Source organism: Rhyacophila brunnea, unplaced genomic scaffold (genome assembly GCF_057557595.1).
Source record: "Rhyacophila brunnea isolate RB1 unplaced genomic scaffold, BYU_Rbru_1.0 scaffold_9, whole genome shotgun sequence".
NCBI classification, from domain to species: domain Eukaryota; kingdom Metazoa; phylum Arthropoda; class Insecta; order Trichoptera; family Rhyacophilidae; genus Rhyacophila; species Rhyacophila brunnea.
Window position 1 is genome coordinate 9,665,273 of NW_028233361.1, and position 17,150 is coordinate 9,682,422.

Below are 17,150 nucleotides of genomic sequence, written 5' to 3' on the forward strand. Positions count from 1 at the left end.
GTATTTCAATCCTTAGATACAGGGCATTCAGTCATTATTAGTTCAGTTACTATTTTTGATATTGTTAGTCCATCAGGAAAGCGCTTGCTTTCACGTTATACTTCCTTCGATGCCTCCGGTGATCACCCTTGTTTAAAGGGTTGTAATATAGACGATCAATTAATGGACACGTTACATCTATATCTACGTTAATTACTATTATTATTATTAATAATTTGGTACTAACAAAAATGAATACATAATTATTACTCTATTTTAACTTGTTAATTTTTTACTGCAATTAAATCCACATCGATTACTAGGATACTATATAATATTTACTATGACTTTATTAAAACTGTGTTAGGAGCAAAATGATATGAAAAGTTTTCAATTCATTTCCCAAAGAAAATTGGACGGCAAAAAAATATTTTCGTGGAAAATTGCATTTCGCAAACGGTCGACTCACAGAATCCAAACAAGGATATTTAATGACTAAGCTCTGAAAGTTTAAAATGGAAAAAGCCGCTTAAGGTTAAAATAAAAACCATTTTAACTGCCCGTATGTATAGATTAGTTACTAAATTACTAGATAAAATTTATCAATGTAAGTTAAGAATAATTGTTATAAATCACAAGTCCGATGATATATATATTTAGAATAACACAAATTAAGGGTATTAATTGTAAATATTGTGTTTATTTGATGATTAGGTATTACTTATTAGGCTTTATTATTTTTTTTTATTTTAGTCAGAATTGTAATATTAGACAGAGTATGCCATTTTCTTATACCTACATCATGGTTTCCTAAAAAGAAATCGAGGAAATCCAATTGGATTGGAGGAAAATTTTTAGAAGGAAAAACAAAAAACTCTCGACTTTAATTTTGGGTTTATCTTTTTTATGGGTATCCTGGGGTATTATACTGGGCTATTATACTGGGCTATTATACTGGGGTATCCTCATAATCTAGTACGTGAACTACTGACATTTCATCCGAATTCTCCCGGTTCGATTCCCAGTGAGGTTTATCAAAGCCTGGATTTCTGATTGTTTTACTTCTATTACTATCATGTAATTATTATATTGTATAAGTATGTACATCTTTAATATTTTTATTTATAACTTTAACACAAAGGTGCAATATTTCCAGTCACGGTACTGGCAGAATTTGAAACTCTCAGATAGCGTAGTTATTAGGAATAATTTGCATGAGTCAGAAACTGAATTATAGCTAAAAGAATAAAAGCACTCACCCGGGTACAGGACACTCTATCCAACTTTTTTCTAGTTTAAACTACCTTTGCTAAGTATGTTTCTACGTACGTACGCATTTTACTAAAATAAAACAAGTTTTCGAGGTAGGAATCTGAAACTTTCAACAATCGCGTATGCAGTGGTTTGTCATTAAGGGGCTTCGGGTTTAATTTTTGTAAGATCACAGTACAATTATGCTCATTTTTAAAGTCTGGGTGTTTGTGATTATGACACATTATATTACTAAATTCCTATCATTGGGCCTCATGGCTAGGGAATCTAATCCCGAGCCAAAATTCTCATCCCGGGATTTCGGGATTAAAATTTGACAATCCCGGGATTGGCATTTTTTTCCATAGTTAATATATTTTTTTTATATTTACAAATAACATTGATAAAATCGGTCATAAATAAATCTCGGTACTGTTCGGTTATACCGGAGGCAGCGGAAAACGCATTTTGAAAATAGTCGATAAACTGGATTATGTGTTAGTTTGGGTTAGTTTAGGTTCGGTTAGGTTGGGTTAGGTTAGGTTAGGTTAGGTTAGGTTAGGTTTGGTTAGGTTAACCTAACAAATAATCCAGTTTATCGGCTATTTTCAAAATGCGTTTTCCGCTGCCTCCGGTATAACCGAACAGTACCTAAATCTCTTTCATATTATTTCAATAGACATCTTTATTGTTAATATTGTGTACGTTCAATCTTGAAACTACATAAGTTTAATGAAGTAAATAATATTGTAATATAAATAATAATGTGAATTTAATATGAGATTGCTGTTTCTGATAGTAAAGACTCAATGAATGGGTTAGCGAGATTTAAAATAGTAAATCAAATCGTGGCGTATGGCCTTTCCGCTTCGTAAATCTAATTAGTCAGCCAAATATGAAACTGCCGTAAAACGTATGAGATCATGGTGGAATTACTTTGTTAAAAGTGCAAAGCATTGTTTTTTCCAATCTTTCTCATTTTTATTAATTTATGTAAAAAAATAAAATGAATCGGCAACTTACATATGGGTATAAATCAAACTTCATTCAAACTCAGTTTATTTCTAATTTAGTTTTTTGTTATTAAAAGTATTTTTTCTGTTATATTTACGTTTTTATTTTATTTTCCATAAAAATTGATAAAAAACAATTCCGAAATCTTCGGGATTATGTTTACCAATCCCAGGATTCGTAGGTATTGAAAATAGCTCGGGATCCCGGGATTGAAATCCCTACTCATGGCATATTGAAGTGTTAAAAAGAATATTTATATTATAATACGTAAATATAACAAAATGTTCAACATTTTTAATAAGGTAGAATGAAAATCTTATATATCGAAATAGTCCAGATATATAATATGATGATGATGACATGTTTACGATGGGTTAATCGTGGGTTATCTTTTAACTTACTAGTGAAACTCCGCCAAATTAATGTTTCGGGCCTATAAAGGAAAGATTGCCCAGATTGTAACCGACTTCAGATAAGTAATAATTACTTTTCTGAAGTCACCAATAATTATTACAGAAATCATTGTCCTAATTTTTATTAGATTTTACCTAAAACCTTTAATAAACTTATTGGTAGAATGAGCAATGTCTTATCTTAACTTCTTTTCATTTTCTGACATTAAATATTTGAATTTTTGGGAGAATATTAAATAATTTATTTAAGTAAATACTGCAACCTTTCGACTTCCAGCTACTTTTCAATGAAAAGCTTTGAGTTGTGATTTCATTTAAATGAAACTGATTGATAAATGAATATAAATCATTTTACAGGGTTAGATTCCTGAAGGATGATTATTTTTTATGATATAATTGAGCTGCCTAGAGTCATAACTCACATATCCCAAAAATCAAGTTTTTATATAATCGCAAAAAACCACCAGAGCACTGTTTTATGTAATTAGAAGAGAAGTACAGAACTCTCTTGAATATTAATGAATGAGTGGGTCGATTTACATTATTTTTTTTAAATATATATAATACTCCTAAGGGTGCAGACACACAGCAAATTATGAGAAATAGAGCTCCCTGATTGATTAGAAAGACTTTTCACAAGGTTTAAAATAATTTTTGACAGCCTACTATTTTTTTTACATTGCTTAAGGGTGGACGTGCTCAGCGTGGGTCAAAATGGAGTTTTTTTTCTATTTTCAAAGCATGATCCTGGACATTCCTTAAACGTTGTAGATAATCTATTTATATAATTTTGAAGCCTTTTTATCTTTTACGTTTATTTTAAACATTTGATGAATGCATAAAGTATTTTTATTACATAAAATAGTATTCTTTTAAGCTTCTCGCTCTAATGTTTTAGAATATAGTCATATTTCAGTACATAAATGTGCAGTGGTGTTAAGAGTTTTTATGTTTATTAATTTTCAAACGCATTTATAAAACCATCAGTATAATTTATGTCAACATTATTATAGTGAAATATTTACGATAAAAAATTATATTGATAATCTCTGTGATCCCGAATTTGACAAGAATTAGGCATTTTATTATTGAAAAAATGGGCAAGATTAACACATTTGAAGATAATTCTAAAGAGACTTATTACTTTGATCATTCAAGTGTGATAAACATCCAAGAATAATGATTGCTTTATAATAATTATTGACCTAATAATAAGGTAGTGTTTTTTTGAAATACGACATTTCTTTTGGCATTCCCCAGTAGTTAAGCTACAACATAGGGCCGTAGCCATAAATTGACAAACTATAATTGAAGTAGGGAGTAAAATGATGTTAACTTGCGTGTTTGAACATGTACGAGGGTGGGTCAATAAGTCCTTAGAAAAGCCGACAGGTGGCGCGACTAGTACTGTAAGCGGTTTGTTTTCATGCAACGGCACTACCGATTCAGTATGCTGCGAAGTTTCAATCAGATTGGTCGGGTTGTTGTTTTTTATTTTCGTACATTTAAAAAAAAAATTTGCTTGTTTACAAAAATGGAGAAAATTGAGTTTAGAGCTGTTATTAAACATTTTAATATAAAAGGGTTAACAGCAAAGGAAATAAAAAATGAGTTGGATTTAGTTCACGGCATATCTGCTCCTTCACTTGCAACTATTTATAACTGGTTAAATGAATTTAAACGTGGTCGTACATCAACAAATGATGAACCACGCTCAGGACGTCCTGTAGAGGTGACTACACCAGAAATGATCAATAAAATCCACGATATGGTGTTAAGTGACCGAAGATTAAAGTTGAGTGAGATAATTGAGGTTACAGGGATCTCAAAAGGTAGCGTCATTTCTATTTTACATGACAAATTGGGCATGAAAAAAGTTTCTGCAAGATGGGTGCCGCGTTTGCTCACAGTCGACAATAAACGCAATAGGGTGGTGGCCTCTAAAGCCCTGTTGTCGCTCATGCAACGCAATCCGGATGAATTTTTTCGTCGCTTTGTGACTGTAGATGAAACATGGATACACCACTATACTCCCGAGACGAAAGAACAGTCAAAGCAGTGGATTGCGAAAGGCGAACCATGTCCAAAGAAGGCGAAAACCGTAAAATCAGCTGGTAAGGTTATGGCTACTGTATTTTGGGATGCACGTGGAATTATTTTCGTTGACTATTTGGAAAAAGGAAAAACAATAACAGGGGATTATTATGCATCTTTATTGGACTAGCTAAAATACGAAATTGAAGAAAAACGGCCTCATTTAAACAGGAAAAAAATCCTCTTTCATCAGGACAATGTCCGTGTTCACACATGTTTACGATCAATGGCTAAAATTGAAGAATTGAAGTTCTAATTGGTCGACCACCCACCGTATTCGCCAGATTTAGCCCCCAGTGACTTTTTCCTTTTCCCAAACTTAAAAAAATGGCTAAGTGGACAACGTTTTTTTTCAAATGAAGAAGTCATCGATCGGACAAATGCTTATTTTGAGGACCTTCCGAAAACTTATTTTTCTGACGGTTTAAAAAAAATTGAGAAACGTCTAACCAAGTGTATTGAGCTCCAAGGAGATTATGTTGAGAAATAAAAAAAAAATACAAAAATAAAAACTGTTTTAATGCTTTTTTCTAAGGAATTATTGACCCACCCTCGTACCTAACCGATTTTTTTTTTCAAACGGTAAAAGTTTCAAAATGTGAGTTAGGATACTAATACGATGGTTGAATCCTTTTGCATCCACACAGTAAACCATGACCCCCACATCCTGAAGCGGGCCCCCTACCTATTGCTAAGGTTAAGGGCAGTGTGATTTTCTACGATAATGTTCCCCAAGTGGTTTTAACGGAACCCCAGGGTTGAAGGTATTTTTATTTTTATTTTTAGCGATTTTTAAATAAATCCAGTTGATTTAGCATAATATTATGAAGCACTGATCGCGACCTTCTTTTGTGGTAACCAAGTAACATACAACCCTTCGCCATGTTGGATAAAAAGCCATTTTGTAAATTAGGAAACACACACAAATTAATTATAACATAAAATTTTATAAGTACGTGAATTATCTTTTAATTATATCAATCATCATAAGATCACATCAAATTACATCACACAGCCACATATTTTTAATTGTTAATAATCATTAAAGAAAGTAGCGCCACAGGCGATTTTTTTAGCTTAACTGGTCGTCCCGCCACGCCGGGCCCCCAGGCTAGAACCCTGTCAGCCAACCTTTGCGGGGGCCATGCAGTAAACACAATGTGTATTATATTTTCAAAATAAATCTTCATTCTAATTTAGTTAGGAGCAGATAATATTATGTACTGCCATAAAACGAATTAATAAATGTAGAACCGTGTTGACCATCTGCGATAGGGAGGGCGACTTGATTTTTGTTAAATCTTTTGTGTTTCCAAAATCTTAAACGATTAAATATACTGTTTTCGTCAAGTCTTCCAGACACAACACTATATTATGTCTTCTGTCGTTAGGGCCATTTTTCTGTTGGTAACAATACAAAATAACACAATATTTAATTATTTAAAAAAAAAAGTATTTTACAATATTACACACAGCTTTGTAGAAAGCAATTCATGTCCTTATTATGATTAATTTCATATAGTTTATTTCTCAAAGCAACGTATCCTCGAGGCACCGATGCACTTCCAACCCATCATAGTATGACGTATTCGAAGTTATGGCTCTCGCTTATTTAGCCAGTGGTTTTCAAGAGAGAAACCGTCTATCTATACTAATAAGTAACGCACATGTATTAGAAGAGTGACTTAACTCAAAATTTGCAATTATTCAGGAGAGACATTTTAATTTTTATTCGATCTTTGATTCTCGGTAAAACAATGAGACAAAAATATAATAAAAACAGTTCATGTTTTGAAGATATTTCTCACATATACGTACTGGAAAGGCGACGCAACTAAAAAAATATCACTGTTCAAATTCACACAACGACAAATATGGCCCAGTGGAAAAGTGGCACTTGTGAAATCTAAGGATAAAAAAATTAAATAAATTACTTTCGCATATACCCACGTGAAACTTAAACAGCTCATATACTAGCAGTAGATAGTTACAAATTCAGTAAAGTTTTATCATGATATCCATAGTTCCAAGGTTACAAAATAAAACTTCACAATAGCAACAATTCATCACGATTTGATAAAGTAGTCATATAGCAGCGGTGCAATGATGAGGTGAGGTGAGGTTAGAGGTGCGCATGTCTACATCAATTTTGTATCGATCTGATGGGGTTACTGAAGCTTTCAGTCGATTGTGATACTGACGCGGCGTCGGCCTGATGATTTGAAAAAATATATACAATTGAAAGCTCCTGCCGAACAACGAATATTCATGTTGTGAATGTCTTGAATTTGTAATTTGTAATGTTCGCCGTATGTCAAAATAAATAAATTTGAAATTGAATTGAATTTGAATTTATTTAGACATGCATTTTATGTCAGTACTATACGACCCAAAGAGGTTGGACGGTCTTTAATATACGGAAATATATTTCTGAAATAACATTTTACGATGGAGTATGATACGGCGAACTGCATACGTACAAGTTTCCGGACTCGCAATTGTATATCTGTCTACTTTTTATTTATGTATTTCATGCGGACAATGTCGTGGGCTATCATCACTCTGTGGATGCTCATATACGATCTTATTAGGATCTGACATGGTGAAAAAAAATGTCGTGGGCTTATTTTTTATAATATAACATCTCTGCCTGGACAAAACTATATTTTGAACAGTATTATTAAGTTACGCCCTTATGTAAATGTCGTTATTCTCTTTCTAACATGCCGTAAGAATAATTTTTTAAATTGGCATCAGCCCTCTACCACATGTGTATGTAGGGTTGGTCTTTCGTAGGCATTGCTATATTTTGATCCGCAAGGCTTAAGTCATTGTTACCCGGAATTCTACTCTCCAGTATTATTATACCACCGCGTATTATAATATGTATTTTGATTCAATCTTGAAATTGGATTAACTGAAATCCTCAAAATTAATATGTCGGAACACACATATTGAATTAGAGCCGTAGCAAGTATATAATACACTGATTAAAAATATTATAATAGATAATTATTACATGGAGCTTTTTCAATTTTCCATTATTATTTCAAATTAATCAGGTTTTATCACAGGTCTATAAAAATAATAACACGTAAGAAATGGAAACGAAAATCATATTTTTAATATTTCTATGATCTCATAATATTATATAAACAATTATTTAATTTATAATTAACTATTTCTTTTAATCAACTAATAATTCACAAGATTTAAGAATATACCTGCCATTCTAATTATTGAACATACATAATTTTGAAAAACACTTATGAGAAAATATATTATAACCAAAAGTGTTACATTCTTAAATCTTGTGAATTATTCGTTGAATAAAAGAAATAGTTAATTATAAATTATTAGCAAGTTCAAGTAAGTTACATCATAAAAATATTGGAGAAATCCGCGACGTCGCGTCGGTTAGGAATTGAAGTAATAGGTATCTACTTTGATTTAATAAACAAAACCGATTGCCAAAATAGCTTGATTTAGAAGAGCGCTGATGCGTAGGTATTAAAAAGGCAAATAGTTAAAATTTGTCACAATTAGTATGTCACCTTGTAGCATAGAGGTAATGCACGGACGGGGCGTAAACCCAGGAGATGCAGTGTTCGATTCCCTGCCGGGTGTCTTACTTTTTTCAAAAAGATTTTGTCTATTGGTTTTAATATATTTTCTCAGAAGTGTTTTACAAAATTATGTATGTTCAATTATTTAATTAATGTTGGTAACATTACATCACATCAAGCCGACCTTAATCTTATTGGTACATAGGTATTCGATGTACATCCGCCAAACTTTCAAAATAGGGCCTCCTTAGCAAACTCGGTATACTTCTTTGGACTTCTATGATATATATATTATGTATAATTATTGTATTTTCACTGCTTTTGTATGTTTATATTATGTTCTATTTTTATATTTTCATTTTTATCGCTTTTATTACTTTTTTTCTTTCTTCTTTTTAATAATGTTTCATGCCATGTTGTGAACGTCTTAAACTTATAATTTGTAATGTCCACAATATGTTAAAAATAAATAAATTGAATAGAATTTAATTGAATAAGTTTTTCTAGCGGATTTTTGATATTTTGTAAGGCCCATTATACACCACTTAGGGATTGCAATACCGAATGGATATATCAATACTGGTATTTGTGTATTTCTTATTGAATACCGGTATTCATTCGTAAAAATATATTAAGTATAGAAAAAAGAAGAAGGTACCTATCAATAAATATAACTATTAAAATCTATTTAAAACACTATTTTATAGCAACCTACTTACATGTATTATGTTGAACTTTATAAATATGTTTAGACTATTAGTCCGGGTACAAGAAATTCTCTCTCTAATACAACGGATTTTGGATGTACTATCAATATTGGATCAATGGTTATAGAATAATTGGACATATTTGCCACGAATGTTTTCTTTTCCAAATTATTGTGTTAATTCATCGCGACAATTCTATAATTTATTATGTTTGAAAGATTTTGATTTAATATTATTTAACTTTTGTTGGTTTCAGTCAATATAATATTATTTGCTTTTTGTTAGAATAAAACTTTTACATTATAGTATTTAATAATGAACAAAATAACATTAAATTTTTCGAAAATCATAAACGTGTATGCTTCTTAATACCGAAAATACCAGTATATTAGATTTTGAAACCGGTATTTCGGTATCGATAGATAATTTAATACCGGTTTTGAAATACCGGTATTGCAATCCCTAGTCACTGTATTTATCCAGAGGTTGTCCATTCACCATGTGACATGTCCGACCCATTGCCATTTCATCACCTCGAATGCCATTATCATATCGTGCACTCTTGTCTGCCTTCTTATCCATTGATTTGTTTTGTAGTTTTTCTGCGTAATACCCAATATGCTCTTTTCTATACCATGTTGCGATACTCGTATTTTTAAAAAAATGATTTTACATTATTCCAGTAACCGGGTGTCCATCGCTATTCATACGTAATCAAAGTGTGAAATGGAACCGGAAAAGTGCGATAAGTCCGCGGTTGAACCGACGAGAAACTATAAGTAGTAAGAAGGGTAAATGTAGTAAGTAAGTCGGTGATACATGCTAGATTTTTTTACTTTACACCCTCCCGTTACCTTGAAACCCAATAATAAATTATTAATGCTTTTTTTTTAATGGACCACTTTCCCTTATCATGTATGTATCATCATCATCATCAGCCTGAATCTATCCACTGCTGGATGAAGGCCTCTCCTGATTCCATTCCTAAAGCTTATTCCACTTCTCTGGGTCGTGTGCATTGTGTTGCCACGTACTTCCACATAGCTTTATCATTTCATCGATCCATCAGCCTCTAGGTCTACCATTCGGACGTTTTGTACCTCTTGGATACCACTCGATGACTAAAGTTGTCCAACAATTGTCTCTTCTTCGAGCTATGTGTCCAACCATTTGAGGCTTTTAATGCAATCGCAAACCCTTGTCTGCTTTTTTATCCACTCTTTCATATTTTTGTCTTTTCGCGTTATACCCAGCATGCACCACTCCATATCACGCTGTGCTACTCTAAGTTTTTGGATCTCTCTTTTACTTATTCTTTTACTAATCACACGCATATGTGATTACGGGAAGTACACATTGGTTGAACACTTTGCGCTTTAGGCACAGTGGAAGGTCACTTTTAAAAACATTATTCAGGCAGCCAAAAGCACTCCAGCCCTAGCTTTACTTTGCGAACAATTTCATCAAATATAATAATGACATCCATCTATATATCCGACCATGTCCGATCCTAATAGGATCATATGGGCCTCCACAGAGTAGAGGTTTGTATTAACAGATTTTGTTTTTTACGAGAAATGGATGTCAGCCACTTGCTCAACCTATTAGGTCCATACCCTGACTCACACACAAATTGAAAAACAATATGTGAACTTGCCAGACCCAGGATTCGAACCTGAGACCCACGGCGTGATAGTCCAACGCTTAATTCGCGCGGCCACCGTGGGTGTAAATATATGAATGAAAATTGCTGCAGCATTTGATAACCACTGCTCTAAAGGAAATCCAATAAAATACATCCTCCAAAGGAAAGACAGGAGATAAATAGATGAGTCAAAGCAAAACTGAGGTCGCAGGAAGGAGTTTCAAGAGAAGCTCTGACAAAGCAGAGCGCTTTAGTGTGTCTTATGAGTTGACACAGTAGCGTGCTGTTAAGTAATCTTGTTAGGGGCACCCTAAGAAAGGTCACTAATAACTCACTCCGTACTCTTAGTGAAGCACTGTGCAATGACGGGGTAATATTGACATTACAAGGTGCTATCATGACTTCGCATCATATTTTTACTAATTTTCAATTAAATTTGAAAGCATTAGTTAGTATAATGTAATGGTATGACCTCGCGAATAGCTGTAAGATAATAAAATAGACATCATTTTCCTGTAATTTCTACAATGCAGTACCGCATAACCGAAAGAAAGAAAATTGTTGAAATTTGAAGAATTCACTTTGTGCACAATTTCAAGCTTATTCAATACAACTATTAGGTTGATTAACTATATACCCATTGCGATATTGAATAAAAATTAATAACTATTACATTGATAGATAAAAATTTAATAGTTGTGGGGGTCAACAACCCCAGACCTGGATTATAACAATGCGATATTCGGTTATTAGTTACACAAGTATCGCACATCACTTTATCTACGGTCAATACATTCTGCAAGTATGACATACTTCTATGAGAGTGGACAACCCAAGGCCATGTCAGCAAAACGCAGCAAAGTTGCAGCGGTGAAACAGTCAGTATATTACCCAATTGTGACTTACATCAATAATAGCTTGCCGGAATTTATCGAATATTTCAATAAATAGCGAGTCAGAGTTGATATGATATAATAGTAGTACACTCTATCATCGTGCCTTGGACTGAGCAGATCTCACCACATAGTACTCACTTCCACCGAGTTTCACTACTGCCAATTTTAAAATAAGTGACAAACTCATTTTAGAAGTTATCGTGAATGCACACCACCGATCTATGTCGAGTATCTTAAAAATATATTAATACCTGTACCATGAGATTATTTTATTGAATGCATTACCTGTGTACAGAGCCTAGAGGTATAAACATTGTTCATACTAGATAAAAAGTGACAAATATTCGCAACAGACTGTGTTGTAGTGAAATCGGCGACCTGTTAAAAACAATTTAGCTTTATGGCGAGTCGTAAAACTCACCTGCTGGTAGAACAGAGGCTCGTTGTTGTGAAATCCCAGCGCGAATGCCAGGGCCAAATGGGCGGCTGACAAAAGCGCCGCAATCACCAGAGCCACGGAACGGGAAACTGGCAACATTGTGTGGACTGCCTGTAAAAATAAACATACACACGTTATAAGATTCCCACACATTAGATTTATTTGTATGTACTTAATCGACAATGGATGTAACCTGTCCCCTTTTTACCACGTTTTTATTAGCTCGTATTCTTGTTTGTCCACTACTAATTTTTTTTCTTGTTTGTCCAAGATTTGTATTGGACGATTGAAGATTTTTAACTAACTTCCCGACTTGCTAGACATTTGAAACTTTTAAAATATATCAGAACACAACGACGATGCATTCTTTTAATACCTTTAGAAATTTTTAAGCAGAATTGAATTCATTTTCAGTTAATTCTGTTTTGTATGGAAAGTTATTATTGTTGGTAGCTAAGGGGTTCCTAGCAACTAAATTATTAATATATACGTGCGTTACGAAAGAAATCAATATGAAATGTCAAAATGACATTTCAGTATTCTATATTTATTAAGTATTTCTATCAAGTACAATAAAAAGTTTTTATTAATACATACCTAGAATTGTCAAGATTATAATATGATTCAACAGAAAATTTAAAAACGTGGTATATAAAAAGTTATTTTTATCTTTTAATTAATAAACTGATTTTCTTGCGAAGAATAGCGCCTATCGTAATCAAGTACGTAAGACACTGACTGGCCCTTCATTCGGACGCTCTGAGTTAAATTCCTGATGAGGTCACAATATATATTAATTAAATGATTTTCTCATAACCCGGGTGTTTGATTGTTCCACTTCTACCAGTTGTAGTGTTAACAAGAATATGTATATACATTCGTTATTAAAATAGAAAGTTTCTAATACTTATATAATAATTAAGTTAAATTTAATTTAATTTTTAGGCATTGTCTTAATATCCATAATTATTAATGATTTGAAACAGCCAATCACAGAGTTTCATCTACCACTCTACTGCAGGCCCTACAAGTATTTGATTATCACTAATTAATTATATTTTTAACGGGTACATGTGCTTATTCAAAAAACAAACTATAGACTACATACTTATTGCGATATTAAAAAAAATCATTTGCAAAAAAATAGTTATGTATTGACCATATTGTAAAATACGAGTTATCAGTCGGAAATAAAAGCAAAATTAGGTAGAGTAAAATATATTTACATTACAAAATAACAAAAATGCCAAGTTTATTAGATAATCAACCCAAAAAGTGAATTTTTATTTATTGAGCACTTACCTATCTGATAAAACATGTCGATTAAATTGTGGTAATCTAATCAGTGTTACGGATAGTTAATTTTATTATATCACTATACCTTTATACTATTAATAAAATTGAAGTGTATATCTGTGCTTTCTAAATATTTGCATTTTATTTAGGGCTTTCACCTCTTCCACAATACCTAAGCACAAAACATTATATTTAAAATAAAATGTCTGTCTACTAATAACTTAGCTACAACCTTAAAAAATGTACTAAATAGTAGTTCGTTTTTATCACATTCATTTTTTAAATCATTATGTATGTTCATGGGGACAAAGTTGTGGGCCATCGCTAGTACGAGTATTACGAGTATTACATACGAGAATGTATGATATTATCTACCCGTCTGCAAAATGTACGAGACGAGAACCAACCGAGAGAACAAGCCGGATTTAGAGGAGGATACAGCACTATGGACCATATCCAAGTCATCAGAGAACTCATAGAGCAGTGCCAGGAATACAAACTGCTACTATGCATGGGTTTTATAATATACTACAAGAAGGCGTTCGATTCCATAAAGAAATGTTCAATAATCGACACACTCAGAAATCAAAGAATCCTTGGGCGGTATATAAATATTTTCAATAATATATACAATAGCGCAACAGCAACTGTCAATCTCCATAAACCATCAGGCAGATTTGCTATCAGCAAAGGAGTCCGACAAGGTGATGCAATCTCACCTAAACTATTTCCAGCTACCCTTGAAGACTTATTCAGGCAACTTGACTGGAATGACAAAAGGATCCCCATAAATGGAGAATACCTGCGTCATCTGCGCTTTGCCAATGACATAGTAATTTTTTCGCAAGACCTCCAAAGCAGAATGCAGGAAATAGCTGAAGTAAGAAACAAAGTAGGTTTGAAAATAAATGTAACAAAGACGAAAGTCATGTTCAACTGCTTTGCGAGCCAAAAAGAGATCCTCATTAATGGCACTCAGCTCGAAAGGTGAAAAGCTACATCTATCTCGGACAACAAGTGTCTATAGATGGATGTATATTTTTGATGAAATTGTTCGCAGAGTAATGCTAGGCTGGAGTGTTTTTGGCCACCTGAACTTCAAAAGTGACCTTCCACTGCACCTAAAGCGCAAAGTGTTCAACCAGTGTGTGCTTCCCGTGATCACATATGCGTGTGAAACATGGACCTTAAGTAAAAGAGAGATCCAGAAACTTAGAGTAGCACAGCGTGGTATGGAGAGGTGCATGCTGGGCATAACGCTAAAGGACAAAAAGAGGAATTAGTGGATAAGAAAGCAGACAAGGGTTTGCGATGTAATAGAATTCATTGAAAGCCTCAAATGGAGATGGGCTGGCACATAGCTCGAAGAAGAGAGAATCGTTGGATAAATTTAGTCATCCAGTGGTATCCAAGAGGTAAAAACGTCCATAACGTCAATAACGTACGAAACTAAAATCCATTAGAATAACGTACCTACGTGTTTTACGACAATCAATATACACATAATATTTTTCCGGTGACACATTGTATTTACACCTCATTGTAGAACATTGCCTATGCTCCAATGTTCGCTCACATTTTTTGTATTGTATTTTACATAAAATGTAAGTAATTGCACAATTTCCTGAATTTGCACTGTAACAAGTAGGGAATCCAATCCTGAGCCAAAATATTGATCCCGGAATTACAATTTCACGATCCCGGGATCCCAGGACTGGTTCAAGGATTGGCATATTTTTCAATAGTTAATATTAAATTGTTATATATACAAATAACGTTGATAAAATTGGTCAAAAATAAATCTAGTATTATTTATACTATTTAAGACAGTTATTGTTAATATTGTGTACGTTCAATCTTGGAAATATATAGCTTTAATGGAGTAAATAATATTGTCATATAAATAATAATATGAAAGTAAAACAGTTTTATTTATTTATGAAAAGATAACAAATACAAACACAAGTTCAATTAAAATAAAAAATAACCTATTGTGTTGACAATAAATACAATTTATAAAAATTAAACAGGTGTGATCTTGGATGGTCGGATTTATCACTATCCATTTTACCACGCCCTTGTCTATACAACAAATAATTCGGAAATGGGACAACTGGACGCCAGAACAATTGGACGCCGCACTATCGTAGACACGTAAACAGAACGTAGACGATGAATTTTAATCAGTTTCTATCTACTAGATACTTGGTAGTTTTAATTTATTTTACTCTTAACATAATGTTTTTTTTGCGGATTAAGAATAACACTGCCAAATGCTTTATATAAAAATACAAAACTCTTTTTTCGTGGAATTTAAACATAATATACGATTAAATCATTATTTACGTGTGCATATTTAAATTCTCTCGCACCATTAAATTATAATATAATAATTTAAATATAAATAATAATATTGAATATATTTTTTTAATGTACGCATACGTACCTAACGTCTATTTATTTTCGTATTGCGTGGCGTCCAGTTGTCCCGGCGCCAAATCGTCTTAGACCCGATAATTCATATTTTGTAATGTGAACTGCGCTATTTTAGTTGTTTGGAGAAGAGGAAAAATATTTAACCATCATACTAACTTCTCGTTTGTAATTAACTTTAATATAACATTTGGTAAACTATTTATTATCATTTATTTTACCACTCCACTCACTTGAAATAAAATCACTAATCAAAGCTTTCTTCCATCATTATTTTTTTCTAATGGTTACGATCATTGGATTCAGCTTATGAAGCAAGACAAAATGCCGCCCCATTTTTATACAAAATTATGTCTCATCCGTGCTGGTGTCTTTTCTGGTCATCAAAGACATCGAAGGGCAACGGAAGTAAACTAGACATCGCGAACCCGACAAAAATTACAGTCTTGTTAAACCTTTTATGTTAATTAATACATTTTGTTTCCAACCAGTGAACTGATTTTTTTAAAGAAGAGATATTTTCGTTTTAAAGTACTCAGTTTAGGTAGCTACTTCTATATAAACCAAAAGATTCTCCTCGGTCCGCCGCTCTCCGAGTAACTGCCGCCTCCAAGCGACGCTCAATCTGCCTACCCCCACGGGACGTCACCGTGTATTACTGCCAAATAAACCTTCTAATTAATATGTGGGAATGGTTCGACTTATACTGAAAACTATGTTAAATACGTAATTCCAATATAATATAATGAGAAATATTCATAGAAATATGTGATAACTTATAAGTGAAATGGAAAAACGATAACCAATTGTTTACAGTGGCTCAGTCTATCTATGTAGATCTCGGTCTCCTCTGACAACAACAATAATTGCGAGATCCTTTTCAAGATTTATTCTGGCATAAAATATGAAATAACGGAACACAGCTGAATATTGACCACTTTTAAAAAAAAACCAATACACTAAATTCAAACACATGTATCACATATTGTCAGTAGCAATAAATAATCGATTGCGACAATAAATTATTCGGACACTTTGGTTTCTTTTAGAGGCTGTTAAATCTTCAGCTTATTTTTGTAAGACAATAAAACCAATATATTGTTTTCTAGTAAGTATAATCAAGGTAAAACATCATTATGTTAAAATACCTAAATATTGTATATCAAATAAATTGCACGTATTTAAAATTAAAAGTAAATAATCACAAAATAAAAAGAACTTTTTATATACCACGTTTTTAAATTTTCTGTTGAATTATATAAACTTGACAATTCTATGTATTAATAATTTAGGACAAATAAGGCAATTGTCAACAAATCATTTTTTTTTGCTATTTTGCAACAAACAAATATAGAATAATGAAATGTCATTTTGATTTCCATAATAACGCACGTATATATTAATAATTTAGTTGCTT

The 17,150-nt window shown here is 32.6% G+C and overlaps 1 protein-coding gene across 1 annotated transcript in view; it reads right to left on the reverse strand.

Annotated features, from left to right (window-relative positions):
- LOC147063233 (adenylate cyclase type 2-like) overlaps positions 1-17,150 on the reverse strand; it is a 485,865-nt gene that overhangs the window by 255,132 nt on the left and 213,583 nt on the right. The window contains 1 exon segment of the mRNA XM_085959766.1: positions 11,987-12,115. Coding sequence (XP_085815892.1) covers positions 11,987-12,115 — 129 coding nt within the window.